Raw genomic sequence first — 16,662 nt, 5'->3', positions numbered from 1 at the left:
ACTGTGCCAGGCTTTGTGATTGTGTTTTTCGTTGTTGTTCTTTTTTTGAATTTTTTTAAAACAGAGTTTCACTCTGTCACCCAGGCTAGAGTGCACTGGTGCAATCTCAGCTCACTGCAACCTCCACCTCCCAGGCTCAAGCAATTCTCCTGCCTCAGCCTCCTGAGTAGCTGGGATTACAGGTACGCACTACCATGCCTGGCTAATTTTTGTATTTTTAGTAGACGGGGTTTCACCATTTTGACCAGGCTAGTCTCGAACTCCTGACCTCGGGTGATGCGTCCACACTGGCCTCCCAAAGTGTGGGGACTATGGGCGTGAGCCAGGGCACCCAGCCATGTGATTGTGTTTTAAGTGCTATTACAAAAGAGTCAAAAAAAGTAAAGTTATAGAAAGCTAAGATTTATTATAGAAGAAAGAAAAATGTTTAGTAAAGTTAGCATAGCCTAAGTATAGTGTTTATAAAGTGTACAGTAATGTCCTAGCCCTTCACATTCACTCACCACTTACTCCCTGACTCACCCCGAGCAACTTCTAGTCCTGCAAGCTCCATTCATGGTAAGTTCCTTACAAAGATGTACCATTTATTTATTTATTTATTTATTTATTTATTTAAGATGGAGCTTCGCTCTTGTTGCCCAGGCTGGAATGCAATGGCACAACCTCCGCTCACCGCAACCTCCGCCTCCCGGGTTCAAGTGATTCTCCTGCTGCAGCCTTCCTGAGTAGCTGGGATTATAGGCATACGCCACCATGCCCGGCTAATTTTGTATTTTTAGTAGAGATGGGGTTTCTCCATGTTGGTCAGGCTGGTCTTGAACTCCTGACCTCAGGTGATCCGCCTGTCTCGGCTTCCCAAAGTGCTGGGATTATAGGCGTGAGCCACCGCACCCAGCCAAGATGTACCATTTTTTATCTTTTATATTTACTGTAACTTTTTTATGTTTAGATATACAAATACCACTGTATTACCTCTGCCTAGAGTATTTGGTATATTAACATGCTGTCTGCATTTGTAGCGTAGGAGCAAGAAGCTATACCACATAAGCAGGCTATCCATCTAGGCTATCCATCACAGTGTTAAGTACACTGTGATGTTCACTCAAGGATGAAATTGCCTAAAGACACGCTTCTCTGTATTCCCATCGTTAAACAATGCATGACTATATATGTAAAAATACCGATTTTATCATCCTTAGGCAAAAATTACATCCCCGTCCACACCAATTACCTCCAATATTCTTCTCTCACTAGTCATTAGGTGGAATTAGAATTGGGCTTTAGGGTAAGTGTTTCCACCACAGAGATATCATTTCAATAATCATATGGCACCTACCCTAGGCCAGACGTTCACTGAAGTTTCACATCTCCCAACAATACTGAGGACCTAGCACAGCAAATGAAATACCACAATTCCTGGATTCAAATGAAGTCTTCCAGTTTAACAGAAATGTATGTGGACAGGGTTGATTAATGTGCAGTGTCCTCCTTCTGTTTATGAGATCCAACAATTACAGGCAAAAGGAGAGGCTGAGCACAGCACTGACCTCTTCTTAGTCACTTCCTCTCACCCTCACCTAAACTTCAAAACCAGAAATAGCAGAACCACATTCCTAGAGTGAAAGAACCCAACCCAGCCTTTCAATTAAACAAGCAAGTGAAAAGAAGCATTTTCAACTTAGAAGGGAAAGAGAACCCCACCCTCCTCATCCTGGTCTTCCAAGTGGCCGTAGGCCTCTCTACCAACAAAGCAAAGATTGTTGTAATACCAAGATCCAGATCCAGCTTTTGTGTGCACTGCTGGATACTTTTTTAAGCAGAAAGGTACAAAAACCAATTATGTGCAAATACTCATTTTTACACTCAGTCTGTCAAACTAAGAGAGACGCTACTTACGGCGTGGATTTATAGGAAGACTCTGGATAAAACCGCTTGTCATTCACTTTGCCGTTGGAAGAGTATGCCACGGGACTGTCAACTCTTTCCGCATAGTCAGATGGGGGTGGAGGCACGTCCTGTGTGCCTGCAGACACATTTTTAACCTTAAAAAACCCCAAGAGATAGTTATTATTTATCTTGTAATGAAAAGGGGGCATACACTGAAGAAAATTATCTTATATGCATTATCTAGTATTTATGTGGCCCATTAATGCTATTAATGCTAATAATAAAAAGGCAATCATTACAGGTTAATAGTCAAATCCACTTTTTAATAGACATATAAATAGTGCTACTGCTAGTTGAAACAAGTATATTACCACGAAGAAAAATCTGATCACCTCGTTCTCATCCTAATGTGATTAGGTTTAATAATTATCCATGGCAATTTCCCACCTCCATATTAGGAAGACTGGTCTCATTACCTCACACCTACATTAGAAAGACCATTCTCATTTAACCTAAGCCAGGTCCAGGTTAGGAGAATTTTCATTTCTAACAAGCTCTCAGGTAATGCTATGTTGCTGTCTGTGCACCACACTTGGAAAAGCACTAATCTAGAACAAAGTACACTGGTGGTTCTTAATCCATCCATCTCTCAACGTGGAATGTTAAAACCACAGAAGAAATCAAGCAGTTCAAGCTGACTTCTGCTCTTTTAATAAGAGATTTGTTTATTCTCCCTTAATGTAGGTTCTCAATGGCTCTATTACTAATAGCCTACACAATATATCTCACAACATCAGTGCCTTCCCTTTCCACTTTCCTTATTTCATTGTGATGTGTAAGTGAATTCATCCTACAGAAGTAACATGCATTAGAAATTATGCCTTAATAGGCTGGGTGCGGTGGCTCACGCCTGTAATCCCAGCACTTTGGGAGGCCGAGGCGGGTGGATCACGAGGTCAGGCGATCGAGACCATCCTGGCTAACATGGCGAAACCCTGTTTCTACTAAAAATACACACACACACACACAAAAATTAGCCGGGCGTGGTGGCATGCGCCTGTAGTCCCAGCTACTCAGGAGGCTAAGGCAGGAGAATCGCTTGAACTGGAGAGGGAGAGGTTGCAGTGAGCAGAGATTGTGCCACTGCACTCCGGCCTGGCCGACAGTGAGATTGTCTCAAAAAAGAAAGAAATTATGCCTTAATGTTAGATACATATACAGGTTCTTCTTATCTGAGGAATGTAAGCCCTTTCTTAAAACTTATCAGGCCTGGAGAGGCATTAAAATGAAACAGCAATCAAGTCCTACTGCCCCCTTGAGCTATGTAGTTATCTCCAGAAACTGCATAACCTAACAATGCTCCACACTGGGCACCATGACCCTGCTATAGCTCAACATGTAACAACGTTATTTCTGTAAACCAGTGAGAATTCTGATGAACAACTTTGTTTCTGCCCACTCCTCGTGCCCCTTTTTTGCCTTTAAAAACTTGCTTATAAAAAAGGCTGAATGGAACACTCCCCAGGGCAGCTTGGAAGCATGTCCCAGGCAGCTGTTCTCAACCTTGGCCCAAATAAACTCTCTATATTAATTTTGCCTCAGGTTCTTCCCTTAGGTCAATGTTAACATGGAAGGCTTACCACAGAACCTTTGGGATAAAAATTTAAACATAAAAAGCACAGCCAATTAGACTCCCAACACTGTTTTTTATATATATACATATATACACACACACACACATATATATATATACATAGAGAGAGAGAGAGAGAGAGAGAGAGACACGGAGTCTCACCCTGCACCCAGGCTGGAGTGCAGTGGTGCGATCTCAGCTCATTGCAACCTCCACCTCCCAGGTTCAAGAGATTCTCCTGCTTCAGCCTTCTGAGTAGCTGGGATTACAGGCGCCCGCCACCATGCCCAGCTAATTTTTGTATTTTTAGTAGAGACAGGGCCTAACCATGTTGGCCAAGCTGGTCTCGAACTCCTGACCTCAAATGATCCACCCACCTTGGCCTCCCAAAGTGCTAGGATTACAGGCGTGAGCCACCCCGCCCAGCCACTGTTAGATTTTATGTTTTATGTAACAGCTCCAACACTCTTGACATTTCACCTAATAGTCTTTAAATTATTACATATCACTCTGTAATTGAGGAAAAAAATTGGAAAAAAAAAAATCAAAGACCTCAAACAAGTGCTAACCCTAGATGAATCATTTAGTTGTTTTAAGGCAAAGGAATAGAAATAAAGGGTGGAAAAAAACTAAATCTACAAATCATTTCTGTGAAAAAGAGCTGCTATTCAAAAGGGTAGAACCGCTTTAGCTTTGTGATAGGATCAATGGCATTTTAGCCAGGTTTGGTACACGTGCCTATAGTACCAGTTACTCGGGAGGCTGAGATGGGAAGACCTCTTGAGCCTGAGAGACGGAGGCTGCAGTGAGCTCTGATTGTGCCACTGCACTCCAACCTGGGTGACAGAATGAGACCCTGTCTCAAATACATACACAAACAACCAATGGCATCAGATTATCTGGCTCACCCCAGGTCTGCCAACCATAAATTTTATAAAGCCTCAGTTTTCCTCTGGAAAAAAAAGTAGAAGAAGAAGAAGAAGAAGAAGAAGAAGAAGAAGAAGAAGAAGAAACTACCTAGTACATAAAGTTATTTTGACGATTAAATGAGGTGACAAGGTATCACATTTACCACAGTGCCTTTAAACACAGTAAAAATTCAAAAGATGCTGGATTTTGGAATTAAGGCCACTGGATCTGATCAAATTAATTTTTACAAGAATTTAGAGGTGGCAGAAGACCTTTATTTAGATTATTTTGCTATTATAAAGCCTTACAATTAAGTTCAGCTTCAATATAGTGTATCTTCCTGCAATACATATTCCTTACATCTTAACTTTCCCATTCTTAGTAGCATTAAAACACAAGATACACTCTCCGGACTTATCCAGGCAGTACTGCATGCAGAAAGATATTTACCTACCCCTCAAAGTCCATAGGGGTATTCTTGATTGTTTAACATTCAGAGTCAGAAAGGAATAGAATCATTTCCCTCTGAAAGTGGAATTTGGCAGCAACTGCGAAACCAGTGGGTGGGTTACCACGGAGTGTGCTCAGATCTCACCACAGGGGGGAAGGGAGGGGAGCACTCGGTTCCCACAGAATTCCTTACAACAAAAGTTTACAGCAGAAGTTGCCAAGCTTCACAGGCAACTGCTTCACCAAACCAAAGCCTATTCTTAATCCAATACCTCATCAGAATTTAAAAATGCTTCCTTTGCTTAAAAACCCATTTTATACTTCTCTAGGTCCCACCCCCTCCTCACAGCGTGAGCTTTAGCAGAGTCTGGGTATCTTTTCAGAGATTTCTTACTGGCTAGAACGCCCTTCCCCTTTTGCCAGCTATTCCTTAATTGGGCTTCAATTCTTGGCTCACGTGCCACCACCTCCTCCTCATACAAGCCCCTCCTGGATGAGGCACCAACCTGTGCTATTTCCCTACACCTGTGCATACAAACCTCCCACCAAATCACTTATACGCTGCCAAACAATGGCTTACTCACAGTACAATGGCTTGCTCACCTATCTCACTTCAGTAGGCAGTGGACTGGGCTTAAGCCACCACTATCTGACTGCTTACAATGAGCCAAATATTGAAGTGACAGATCATTTAGTAGGCATGGCTCTACAGACATTTCTTTTTCAGAAATGAGGAAGCTGTGGCTCAGGAAGTTAGACAACTTTCCCAAGAACCTAGACATAGAAAATGGAAGTGAGCTGAGATCCGGCCACTGCACTCCAGCCTGGGTGACAGAGCGAGACTCCGTCTCAAAAAAAAAAAAAAAAAGAAAAGAAAAGAAAATGGAAGGGTGGGCAGTCTCCTGCTTTCCTCTTCGAGTCTCCGAAGTACCACACAGTGTCTGGCACAAATCGGGAGCCCCAAGTTTGCTGCATAAAGGTTACTTCACTGATAACTGTTATATTCCTACATGTATACCGAGGTATCTTATCAATGAGGCACGCTGAGCTGACCTTTCTCTCTTAGCGTCAGCAGAACTGGACTAGCTTGACCACTGACTCCACCCTCCAGCACAGATCTTTGATTAAACCTTTTCTATACGCGTGCATAATAAACTCGAAGGCAGTGCTCCCTTCGGCAGCACGTATATAAAGCTGAACAATACAGGGAAGGTTAGCATGGCCCTTGGGCAAGGATGGCACCCAAATTCATGAAACATTCCACATATTTTTTTTTTTTTAATTCTGAGCCAGCTATGATGCCACTCCAAGAGTCTAGAGGCAAAGGCAAAATATATTTGAAAAACAAAATATATTTGAAAAGATCATTTTTTTTCTCTCTTTACGCTTCAATTTTTCTGAAAAAAAGGCTAAAATATTTTTTCCTCTAACCCACTTAATGGTATCAATGCAAAGTAAGTATAAACCCAGTATCTGTGGCTTTTGAAGGACAGGAGGAAAGTAGAAGGGGGTTGGAGGGGGCAATACAAAGTGAACAGGTGCTCATTTCTACAAGGAATCCCCAACCTGTATTTCCTATTATGAGAGAAAGGACTTCTGAATTTCACTGTTATTACTGATAGGATCCCCAGTCAGCTCATAAAACTCAATGATGTAGTTAAAGTTCTCTTAAAAAAGAAAAAAAAAAAAAGATTTTAATTTTCAGTAAGATTTTTTTTTCTTAAGAGATGAGGCCTTGCTATGTTGCCCAGGCTGGGCTTGAACTCCTGGACTCATGTAATCCTCCTACGCCAGCCTCCTGAGCAGCTGGGACTACAGGCTCACACCACTACACCTCGCTTTTAAAGAATGAGAACTTGAGAAAACCAGCTAGGCATAATTCTAAACAGTAAAATGTCTTTGTAACAATTTTCCCTTAAGTAACTTGAGGATATCTCTAAGAAACTAGGGACAGAAGAAAGCAGGATGAAAACACAAATTAAAGATTTCTCTAGGCTGGGCGCAGTAGCTGATGCCTGTAATCCCAGTACTTTGGGAGGCTGAGGCAGGAGCGATTACCTGAAGTCGGGAGTTCGAGACCAGTCTGGCCAACATGGTGAAACCCCATCTCAAAAATAGCCAGGCATGGTGGCGCACGCCTATAATCCCAGCTACTTGGAGGCTGAGGCAGGAGAATCACTTGAACCCAGGAGGTGGAGGTTGCAGTATGCCGAGATCGCACTACTGCACTCCAGCCTGGGTGACAGATTCCATCTCAAAAAAACAAAAAAAAAAACAAAAAAACAAAAAAAAAACCGTAACTCAGACTTACTCTTGAAATTACATTCAAAAAGGACAAGCGCTCACACTAAACATGCTTAAGGAGTACGAATTATTAATTTAGGGGATACTTAGGGAAGTTTTTTTAAGATTCTTATTCCAATTAAGAAAGAACTTCAGTATTTCCAAAATAGCAAAATGAAATATCTTTTTTTTTTTTTTTTTTTGAGACGGAGTTTAGCTCTTTTTGCCCAGGCTGGAGTGCAATGGCACAATCTCAGCTCACCGCAACCTCCGCCTCCTGGGTTCAAGTGATTCTCCTGCCTCAGCCTCCCGAGTAGCTGGGATTACAGGCATGCGCCACCATGCCTGGCTAATTTTGTATTTTTAGTAGAGACGGGGTTTCTCCATGTTGGTCAGGCTGGTCTTAAACTCCCGACCTCAGGTGATCCACCTGCCTCAGCCTCCCAAAGTGCTGGGATTACAGGAGTGAGCCGCTGCGCCTGGCCGAAATATCATTTTTATAGATCTTCACAAGAGGTAATTATGAGGATGAATTTTTATTCAAAGCTTAATTGTATTCATTAGAAGTGTTCTGATTCTGTCACTTGTGAAAAAATTCTTTGTGACAAATAACACCTAACACTCCTTGGAGAGTTAATGAAAACATCCTAAACCCCTGTGGGATGCCAAAAGGAAAACAAAGAGGGCAGCTCTCCTTTAGCGCAGCTCAGGTGCTCTTCTCCGAATACATACCGTGATTCTTCCTCACCTGAGAGTAAGATGGGTCTACACCACCATGTTGGTCCCACCTTCCCCACCCTGACTCCCTGAAGTCAGAGAAGGAATAAAAAGGTCAAGAAGGAATGTTCTAGGTCACTCTGAAAGAAAATCTTCTCTCCTCCAAAACAAAGATTGGGGAAAACACTTATCCCCACTTAAATCAATTTCATATTTCATTTAGAGTTACTAAAAGCAAAATATATGCAAATTATATGCAATTATAGCTAATCCTAATTTTTCCCCTCACCCTAATTTCATCCCTAGTTCACATATGGGAGAGAGTCAGACTAGACCTGCATCCACGTGGCCTAGCAATGTGCAAAAGCCATCTATCACTAAGAAGGAAAGGGAAGTTCGCCTGCTAAGTATCCAGCATGTGCCAGGCAAACCTGACTGTTTATTCTCACTGCCACCCAGGGAGACACAATTATCTCCATTTTCGGATGAGAAAATTGAGCTTCTATGGTTAAATTAACTTGCTCAAAGTCACAGAGAAGGTAAAGTAGCAGAGGGGAGATTTGAACCCTGGTCCATCTAGCTCCAAAGCCCAGCTCTTTCTGGCATAACAAACTGCCACCTCAAGAATTCAAACATGGCTTGAAGTACCCATCTTGGGTACTTGGTATTTTGACTGGTCTTTGTAACAAAGGAGACCATTCTCATTGTCTTAAACTCCTCACTGTTTTGAAGAATTTTATTTGCCTATTAGTTTAACTTGGTAAGAGCAGCTATTGATGCAAAATTATTATGAGTATGTTTCAGTCACCATGTGCTTTTGTTTGGGTCAGCGTTTAGGAACACCTCTCTCAAAAAGGAAAGAGTAGGTTTTTCCCAGCTTGGTGATTAAAGTGGAGAAATACCTCAGGCAGCAGAGGGAGGAGCATCTTAATCTCAAGGATCATCTCCAGGTTTACAACCTGCCCATTCCACCCTCCTCAGCCCTATGCCCTTGTACTACAGGTTCTCAACAGTAAGTGGTCTAACTCGTTTTTCCTGTTTTCTGATATTTTACACCCTCAGATACTCTGCCCAATAAAAGCTTCAAAATTGACTGGAAAGTTCTCTTAGACTTTTCTCCACCTTTGGTCACTTGAAGGCAGACGGTCTCACATGTACTAATCCCACAAATAAAGAGATTGTGGACCAGGTTTGAACATGTCTGGTTATTTTACCTTGCTCAGGTGGCACTCAGGATTTAGGAAACAAATTGCCCCTACTCAACTACACGCTGTCCAAAAATACTAATAATATAGACTAATGAGAACTATAAATAAACCCTAAGCCCCCAACCGAGAGACTCCCTTTTGGCCAAGAGTACTTCAGAGAAATCTTAACTGAGTTCCTGGCCATGAGAGAATGGGAGGTCAGACACAACTCATTTACTCCCTCCCTTTTGTGGTTCAGGCACAACTGACCAGCATTCATGTTAACATAGAGATCATCAAGATTGATAGAAACAGACTCTTTGTGGCAATAAAACACCAAGTTATAAACAAGACCTAAGGCCATGCCAGACAAGGGTTAAATCCCACACCCCTATATTTGTCCTAACCATTCACTATGTTCTAACTACCATAATAAGGTTGCTCTTTTTCTCCAGCAGCCAAACAAGCACTGGCCTCAAGATAAGCAAGATTAAAGCAATTGCATAAGCCTACTATGTACCCACAAAAATTAAAAATAAAAACTTACCAAAAAATACAAAAAGAAAACAACCGCAGCTCATCCACCAACAGATACTGACTGACCCCTGTTCCACAAGCCATACAGCTTTGACTGGACAAGAAACTGATTTCAGTAACTTCCTCCCGATCAGAGTGGTTCTGGCCAGCTTGCAGAAGCTGCAGGTGAGCGCCTCGTGTTCCTGTTTCACCTTTTTTTTTGAGACGAAGTCTCACTTTGTTGCCCAGGATGGAGTGCAGTGGCACTGTGTCGGCTCACTGCAACCACCGTCTCCTGGGTTCAAGCAATTCTCCTGCCTCAGCCTCCCAAGTAGCTGGGATTACAGGCGCCCACCACCACACCCAGCTAATTTTTATATTTTTAAAAGAGAAGGAGTTTCATCATGTTGGCCAGCTGGTCTTGAACTCCTGACCTCAGGTGATCCACCTGCCTCAGCCTCCCAAAATGCTGGGATTACAGGCGGGAGCCACCGTGCCCGGCCCCTGATTCACCTTTTGATGTACAGGGTCTAACTGTAATACATTTAAATGTTAAGTCTCCACCCCAAAGTGAACGTGGGATGCATGTAACATGAATGTTTGTTCATTACACGTGCATCAGGACCCCATTCATGGATATTCATAGCTCCTCCTATAACCTGTTGAATAGGAAGGTATAGCCAACCTGTTCAGCATTAAGCTCTTGTCCCAACTCCATCTCCTTCTAAGTGCCTTTCAGTGTCTGCCAGAAGCTACGCTTCCAAGACTGTCAAGGATGGCCACCTTGCAGGTTGTAACCCTTTATAATAAACAGTCTCCTTTCTACTTTTTTCTTCCCTTTCACAGCTGGAGATTCTTTCTAAATTTATAATTGTGTCATCTTTAGGTTGACACCAGCAAAGGTAAATTCTGAAATTCCCTGAGAGTCAACAAGTTATTAGAGCTCTGGAAGAGGATGAGGTAGGAAAACCTTGTACTCAATGAGGCTTATCAATGATCTCATTCAAGGCCCCTTACTTAAATGAAAATCCCTGTGAATTTCAGACTGTTAAATATACCTGTACCTCATGCCAGAGTTTTTCAACAGGTGTGCCACGATGTCTTTGGTCATTCAGCCTGTGAGCCAATCATCTGCACTTCCAGATCCCCCTCAGTTTACTCCAGTATCTTGTACTAAGTTACCGTTTTCCAAGTATGCCATGATGTAATGATAACTTGCTTACAGTTTAATGGTTGCAGCTTGAATCTATAAAATAGTGGTTCTCAAAATATGGTCCCCAGACCAGCTACATTAATATTACCGACCTACGCCCCACCCAGGCATAGCGTGCGCATCATAAACTCCAGGGTGGGAGTGAGTGGGCTGTTTCAATGAGCCCTCCAGGTGACTCTGTTGCCTGCAAAAGTTTGAGAACCACTGATGTAGACACAATTCTCTTCAATGTTGCAGATCACTGTACCTCATAAAGACATACAAGTTATGGGTCTCGTTTGCCTGCAGTGATGCACAAACCTGACAGTGCCTGTTGTTTGGGCCCAGGTATCATAAAATAACCTAGAGCAACAGTGAGAAAGTTCACTCAGCATGACAACAGCTGAGGGTACCTACTTATAACACAACAGAAACATTAATTGATTCTCAACCCTGAGAAAGACCTCTATCATACCAACAACACAGTGGAAAAGGGAAGGAACACATCTTTCCCTAAATAAAGGAGAGAAGGCACTTTGGCTTGTCGTATCTATAAAGGGTTACTCATTTGTGAAAAGGACACTAATGATCAGGCAATAGACTATACTTCCTCAGGACTATGCCTCATAAAAAGTTGACCTTTATCCCATCAAAACGCTTATAAAAATCAAGAGTATCAGAGAAACTGGTTGAGTTTTGCCACCTCAGCAATTGCCAAAAGGTAAAAAGTAGAAGAGAAAACACATTAGGCCAATAAACATGACATGTTCAGAAGAAATATAAACCAAGACAACAGTGATACACTTTTACACATTTGACTGGAAAATATTATAAAGTCTAACACCACCAAGAGTTGCTCGTTTAGATTATATATGGAAAATAACTTGGCATTGTTTTATAGAAATGTACACTCACAGGCCGGGCGCGGTGGCTCACGCCTGTAATCCCAGCACTTTGGGAGGCCGAGGCGGGTGGATCATGAGGTCAGGAGATCGAGACCACCCTGGCTAACATGGTGAAACCCCATCTCTACTAAAAATACAAAAAATTAGGCAGGTGTGGTGGTGGGCACCTGTAGTCCCAGCTACTCAGGAGGCTGAGGCAGAAGAATGGCATGAACCCGGGAGGCGGAGCTTGTAGTGAGCTGAGATCCCACCACTGTACTCCAGCCTGGGTGACAGAGTGAGACCTCATCTCAAAAAAAAAAAAGAAAGAAATGTACACCCACAAATGCTGCATCCCAGAAGCTCCATTCTTAGGTACATAGCCAAGAGAAATGTTCACAAGTATAGGTGATTTAAAAATGTTCATGGGGCCAGGCAGGGTCGCTCATGCCTGTAATTCCAGCACTTTGGGAGGCCAAGGCAGGTGGATCACTTGAGGTCAGGAGTTTGAGACCAGCCTGGCCAACATGGCAAAACCCCATCCCTACTGAAAATACAAAAATTAGCCAGGTGTGGTGGCATACGCCTGTAATCCCAGCTACTTTGGAGGCTGAAGTGGGAGAATTGCTTGAACCTGGGAGGCGGAGGTTACAGTGAGCCAAGATCACGCCACTACACTCCAGCCCAGGCAACAGAGCGAGACACTATCTCAAAAAATATAAATAAAAAATAAAAATGTTCATGGCATTTGTAATGGTTTTAATAATCCAAAACCCCATTAAAAGGAAACTGGATAAACTGCTATGAAATGTTATAAAATAGAGGACCAGACAATGGTGACATCAGATGGACTTCAGCTCCATCAACATGCATTAATCTATAACCTAACTCTCAGTAAAACGGCAAATGCCAAGACACTACATGCAGGTACACCTTCTACAAAGTTAAAAAACACCCAAAACAAAATCATGTATTGCTAAGTTATACATATACATAGGTAAAAACTTCTTAAAAAGCAAATTATAATAAACTCCAAATTCTAGACAGCCTACCTCTGGGGACAGGTAGAAGCAAGTAGATGAGAGAGTGAAAACTGTATAATGTAACTTAGTAATGTATTGTAATTATTAGGTGGGATGGTGGATCTGCAGGTGTTCATTATGAAACAATAAATGTACCAGGAATGCTATGCATGGACTAAAGGTGATCATGTCATAAGCTAAGAATTGAATTAATCTATTTCTGTGCACCTGAAGTCCAGTTTTTGTTTTTAGAGACAGAGTCTCACTTTGTCACCCAGTCTGAAGTGCAGTGGCACATCTCGGCTCACTGCAACCTCCACCTACCAGGTTCAGGTGGATTTCCCACCTCAGCCTCCAGAGTAGCTGGGACTAGAGGCGTGTGCCACCAGGCCCGGCTAATTTTGTATTTTCAGTAGAGATGGGGTTTCACCACGTTGGCCAGGCTGGTGTCAAACTCCTGACCTCAAGTGATCCACGCACCTTGGCCTCCCAAAGTGCTAGGATTACAAGTGTCAGCCACTGTGCTCAGCCTTAAAGTCCAGTTTTTAAAAAGGTAATCATTGGCTGGGCACGGTGGTTTACACCTGTAACCCCAGCACTTTGGGAGGCTGAGGCGGATGGATCACCTGAGGTCAGGAGTTTGAGACCAGCCTGGCCAACATGACGAAACCCCATCTCTACTAAAAATATAAAAATTAGCCGGGTGTGGTGGCGGGTGCCTGTAATCCCAGCTACTCGGGAGGCAGAGGCAGGAGAATTGCTTGAACCCAGGAGGTAGAGGTTGCAGTGAGCCGAGATCACGCCACTGCACTCTAGCCTGTGTGACAGAGCGAGACTCCATCTCAAAAAATAATTAAAAAAAAAAAAAAAAGGTAATCATTAAGGTTTTTCCTAAGAATCTAATGGCATGGAAATGCTCAATTAGGGTTCTAATCCTGGCTTTGTCGCCCATATGTGACCCCAGGAATGCGGATGAAAATGCTTTCTGTTAATATAAAACCATATTTAACTTCAACATCAATTTTGTCTATTCTCTAAAAATATTATCATATACAGTTACAAAATGGCTTAATAGCCCCCTTTTACACAATTATTCTGGCCAAAATGTGTTCAAAAAAGGAAGAATAATCAAAAGACTCAACTTTCACCAAAAAATGTAAAATTTCAGAAAACACAATTTCAGTATTATTCAAGTTGACCATTTGGGAACAAAATTAAGTTAGTGTTTATCTCATACTATAATAAAAAACAAGCTTCTCAATCTGAATAAAGTTATGACATTTGGTTAATAGCAAATATCAATATTGGTCCAGTAGTAGTGACAAATGTACCATACTAATGTAGCATGTTAACAATAAGGACAACTAGCTGCACTGTGTGTAGTGGCTCACACCTGTAATCCCACCACTTTGGGAGGCCAAGCCAGGAGAACTGCATGAGTTCAGGAGTTCAAGACTAGCCTGGGCAACATAGCGAACTCTGTCTCTACTTTAAAAAAAAAAAAAAAAGTCAGCCAGGCATAGTGGCATGTGCCTGTAGTCCCAGTTACTTGGGAGGCTGAGGTGGGAGGACTGCTTGAGCCCAGCAGTCAAGGCTGTAGTAAGCTATGGTTGTACCACTGCACTCCAGCCTGGGCAACAGAGTGAGACTTTGTCTCAAGAAAAAAACACAAAAGGGAAAACTGAGTGCCATGGTATACAGAAATCCATCGTACTATAATTGCAACTTTTCTGTAAATCTATTAATAAAACTATTCTAAAATGAAACGTTTATCTTCAAAAACAAGGGGAGTGGTCCATTGTATATCCCGGATGTTAAAAAAAACAAAAACAAAAACACAAAAACTGGATTGGGTGCATGACACTTCTAAGTTTGCTAAAAATTACTGTAAATTTTTAATGGGTGATTACTATTTATGGTATATAAATTGTACCTCAATAAAGCTGTTTAAAAAAACAAGTTTCTGGTGGTCTAAAGCTTCTGGTGATCTTAAAGGTCTAGATTGGGCAAAAATAAAAACAAGAAACATGAGAGGAACATTACACCAATCAAGGATGTTAAAATGTACCAAGGACTGACATATGTTTAACTCAACCCTCTACACACATTTAGTACACATGGGGTAAAAAAACAAAACTTTAAGATACCAAAGAAACTATAGGAGGGTATTACTTAAACCTTGAAGGGGGTATAAAACTTTCTAGGAACAAAGATATGTAGAAGCCATAAAGAAACAGGAAATATAAGTACATAAAAAAATAAGAAGTCTGGGCACGGTGGCAAATGCCTGCAATCCCGACACTTTGGGAGGCCAAGGCACAAGGACCACTTGAGGCCAGGAGTTCAAAAGCAGCCTGAGCAACACAGTGAGACCCTCTCTCTTAAAACAAACAAAAAAACACTGTAGACAAAGGTGAAAGACCACAATAATGTGTGAGAAATTATCATCAATAAGACAAAATATTAATAACCATAATATAAAAAACTCCAGTCAGGAAAGAACGAACAATCACAGAAAACTAAGCTATGCTCTGAAGACATCAAGTGATGAAGAACAGGAAATAAGCATATGCTTAATCACCAAATTTTGAAAATGAAACTTTATTTTTACTTACTGGATTAACAAAAATGAATGACAGATAATAACCAGAGCAGAAAAAAATGTTGGGAACTGAGCAATTTCATATACCATTAGGGTTAGTAGAACCTGCAGAGCTTTTAAAAACAATTCAACTTGGTAATCCCTTGTAAAATGCTTTTTTTCAAGAGAAGGGTCTTGCTCTATTGCCTAAGCTGGAGTACAGTGACACAACCATAGCTCACTGCAGCCTCAAACTCTTGAGCTCAAGAGATCCTCCTGTCTCATCCTCCTGAATAGCTGGGACTACAGTCGAGTCACCATGCCCAGCTAACCTAGTAAAATTTTAAGTGTGCACACTCGATGACTAGCTCTGGAAATTCATCTTACACAAACACTAGCAAGAGTGCATAAAGACATGTGAGAGAACGCTCACTGCAGCATTATCTGTAATAGTAAACCGAACACAATTAAAACATCCATAAATAGGAGAATGAATCATCGTTTACTCATACTATGAAATACCACCCAGCTGCTAAAAGCAAGTAGGTCTGTGTGCTGACAGACTTGGAAAGATTTTCACAAAACAAAGTTTTTAAAAAAGCAAACTGCACACAATGTGTACATTATGATCCTATTTTTGGTTTTAAAATAACACAAAATTGGCTGGGCACGGTGGCTCATGCCTGTAATCCCAGCACTTTGGGAGGCTGAGGCAGGTGGATCACCTGAGGTCAGGAGTTCAAACAATGTGGTGAAACCCCGTCTCTATTAAAAGTACAGGCCGGGCGCGGTGGCCACGCCTGTAATCCCAGCACTTTGGGAGGCCGAGACGGCTGGATCACGAGGTCAGGAGATCGAGACCATCCTGGCTAACACGGTGAAACCCTGTCTCTACTAAAAATACAAAAAATTAGCCGGGCGTGGTGGCGGGTGCCTGTAGTCCCAGCTACTCGGGAGGCTGAGGCAGGAGAATGGCGTGAACCCGGGAGGCGGAGCTTGCAGTGAGCTGAGATCCGGCCACTGCACTTCAGCCTGGGCGACAGAGCGAGACTCCGTCTCAAAAAAAAACAAAAAAAGTACAAAAATTAGCTAGACATGGTGGTGTGCGCCTGTAATCCCAGCTACTCAGGAGGCTGAGGCAGGAGAATCACTTGAACCCAGGAGGTGGAGGTTGTAGTGAGCTGAGATTGTGCCACTGCACTCCAGCCTGGGTGACAGAGCAAGACTCCATCTCAAAACAAAAAAACAAAAAAACCACCAAATTATTAAAAATAACATTACATTATTTACCATATGCAAGGTATTATACTAAGTATTTTACAAATATTAACCAGTTTGAGGCTGCAGTGAGCTATGACTGCACCACTGCACTCCAACACATGTGACAGAGCTACACCCTGT

General features: G+C 42.1%; 1 protein-coding gene and 1 non-coding gene across 5 annotated transcripts in view; one reads left to right on the top strand and one right to left on the bottom strand.

Moving 5' to 3' along the window:
- The window catches only part of OCLN (occludin), a 60,900-nt gene that overhangs the window by 17,652 nt on the left and 26,586 nt on the right, over positions 1–16,662 (bottom strand). For all 4 annotated transcript variants that reach the window (XM_003899773.2, XM_017959621.2, XM_003899772.2 and 1 more), the window contains one exon: positions 1,897–2,042. In XM_003899773.2, coding sequence (XP_003899822.1) covers positions 1,897–2,042 — 146 coding nt within the window. The remainder of the gene's footprint in view (positions 1–1,896; positions 2,043–16,662) is intronic.
- LOC116275078 lies at positions 6,047–6,149 on the top strand. The gene has a single exon (XR_004184045.1). It is a non-coding gene; the product is annotated as a U6 spliceosomal RNA (small nuclear RNA).

Source organism: Papio anubis, chromosome 5 (assembly GCF_008728515.1).
Source record: "Papio anubis isolate 15944 chromosome 5, Panubis1.0, whole genome shotgun sequence".
Lineage (NCBI taxonomy): Eukaryota > Metazoa > Chordata > Mammalia > Primates > Cercopithecidae > Papio > Papio anubis.
The sequence above is the reverse complement of the archived record's forward strand: the minus strand, read 5'-3'. Positions and strand labels throughout refer to the sequence as shown.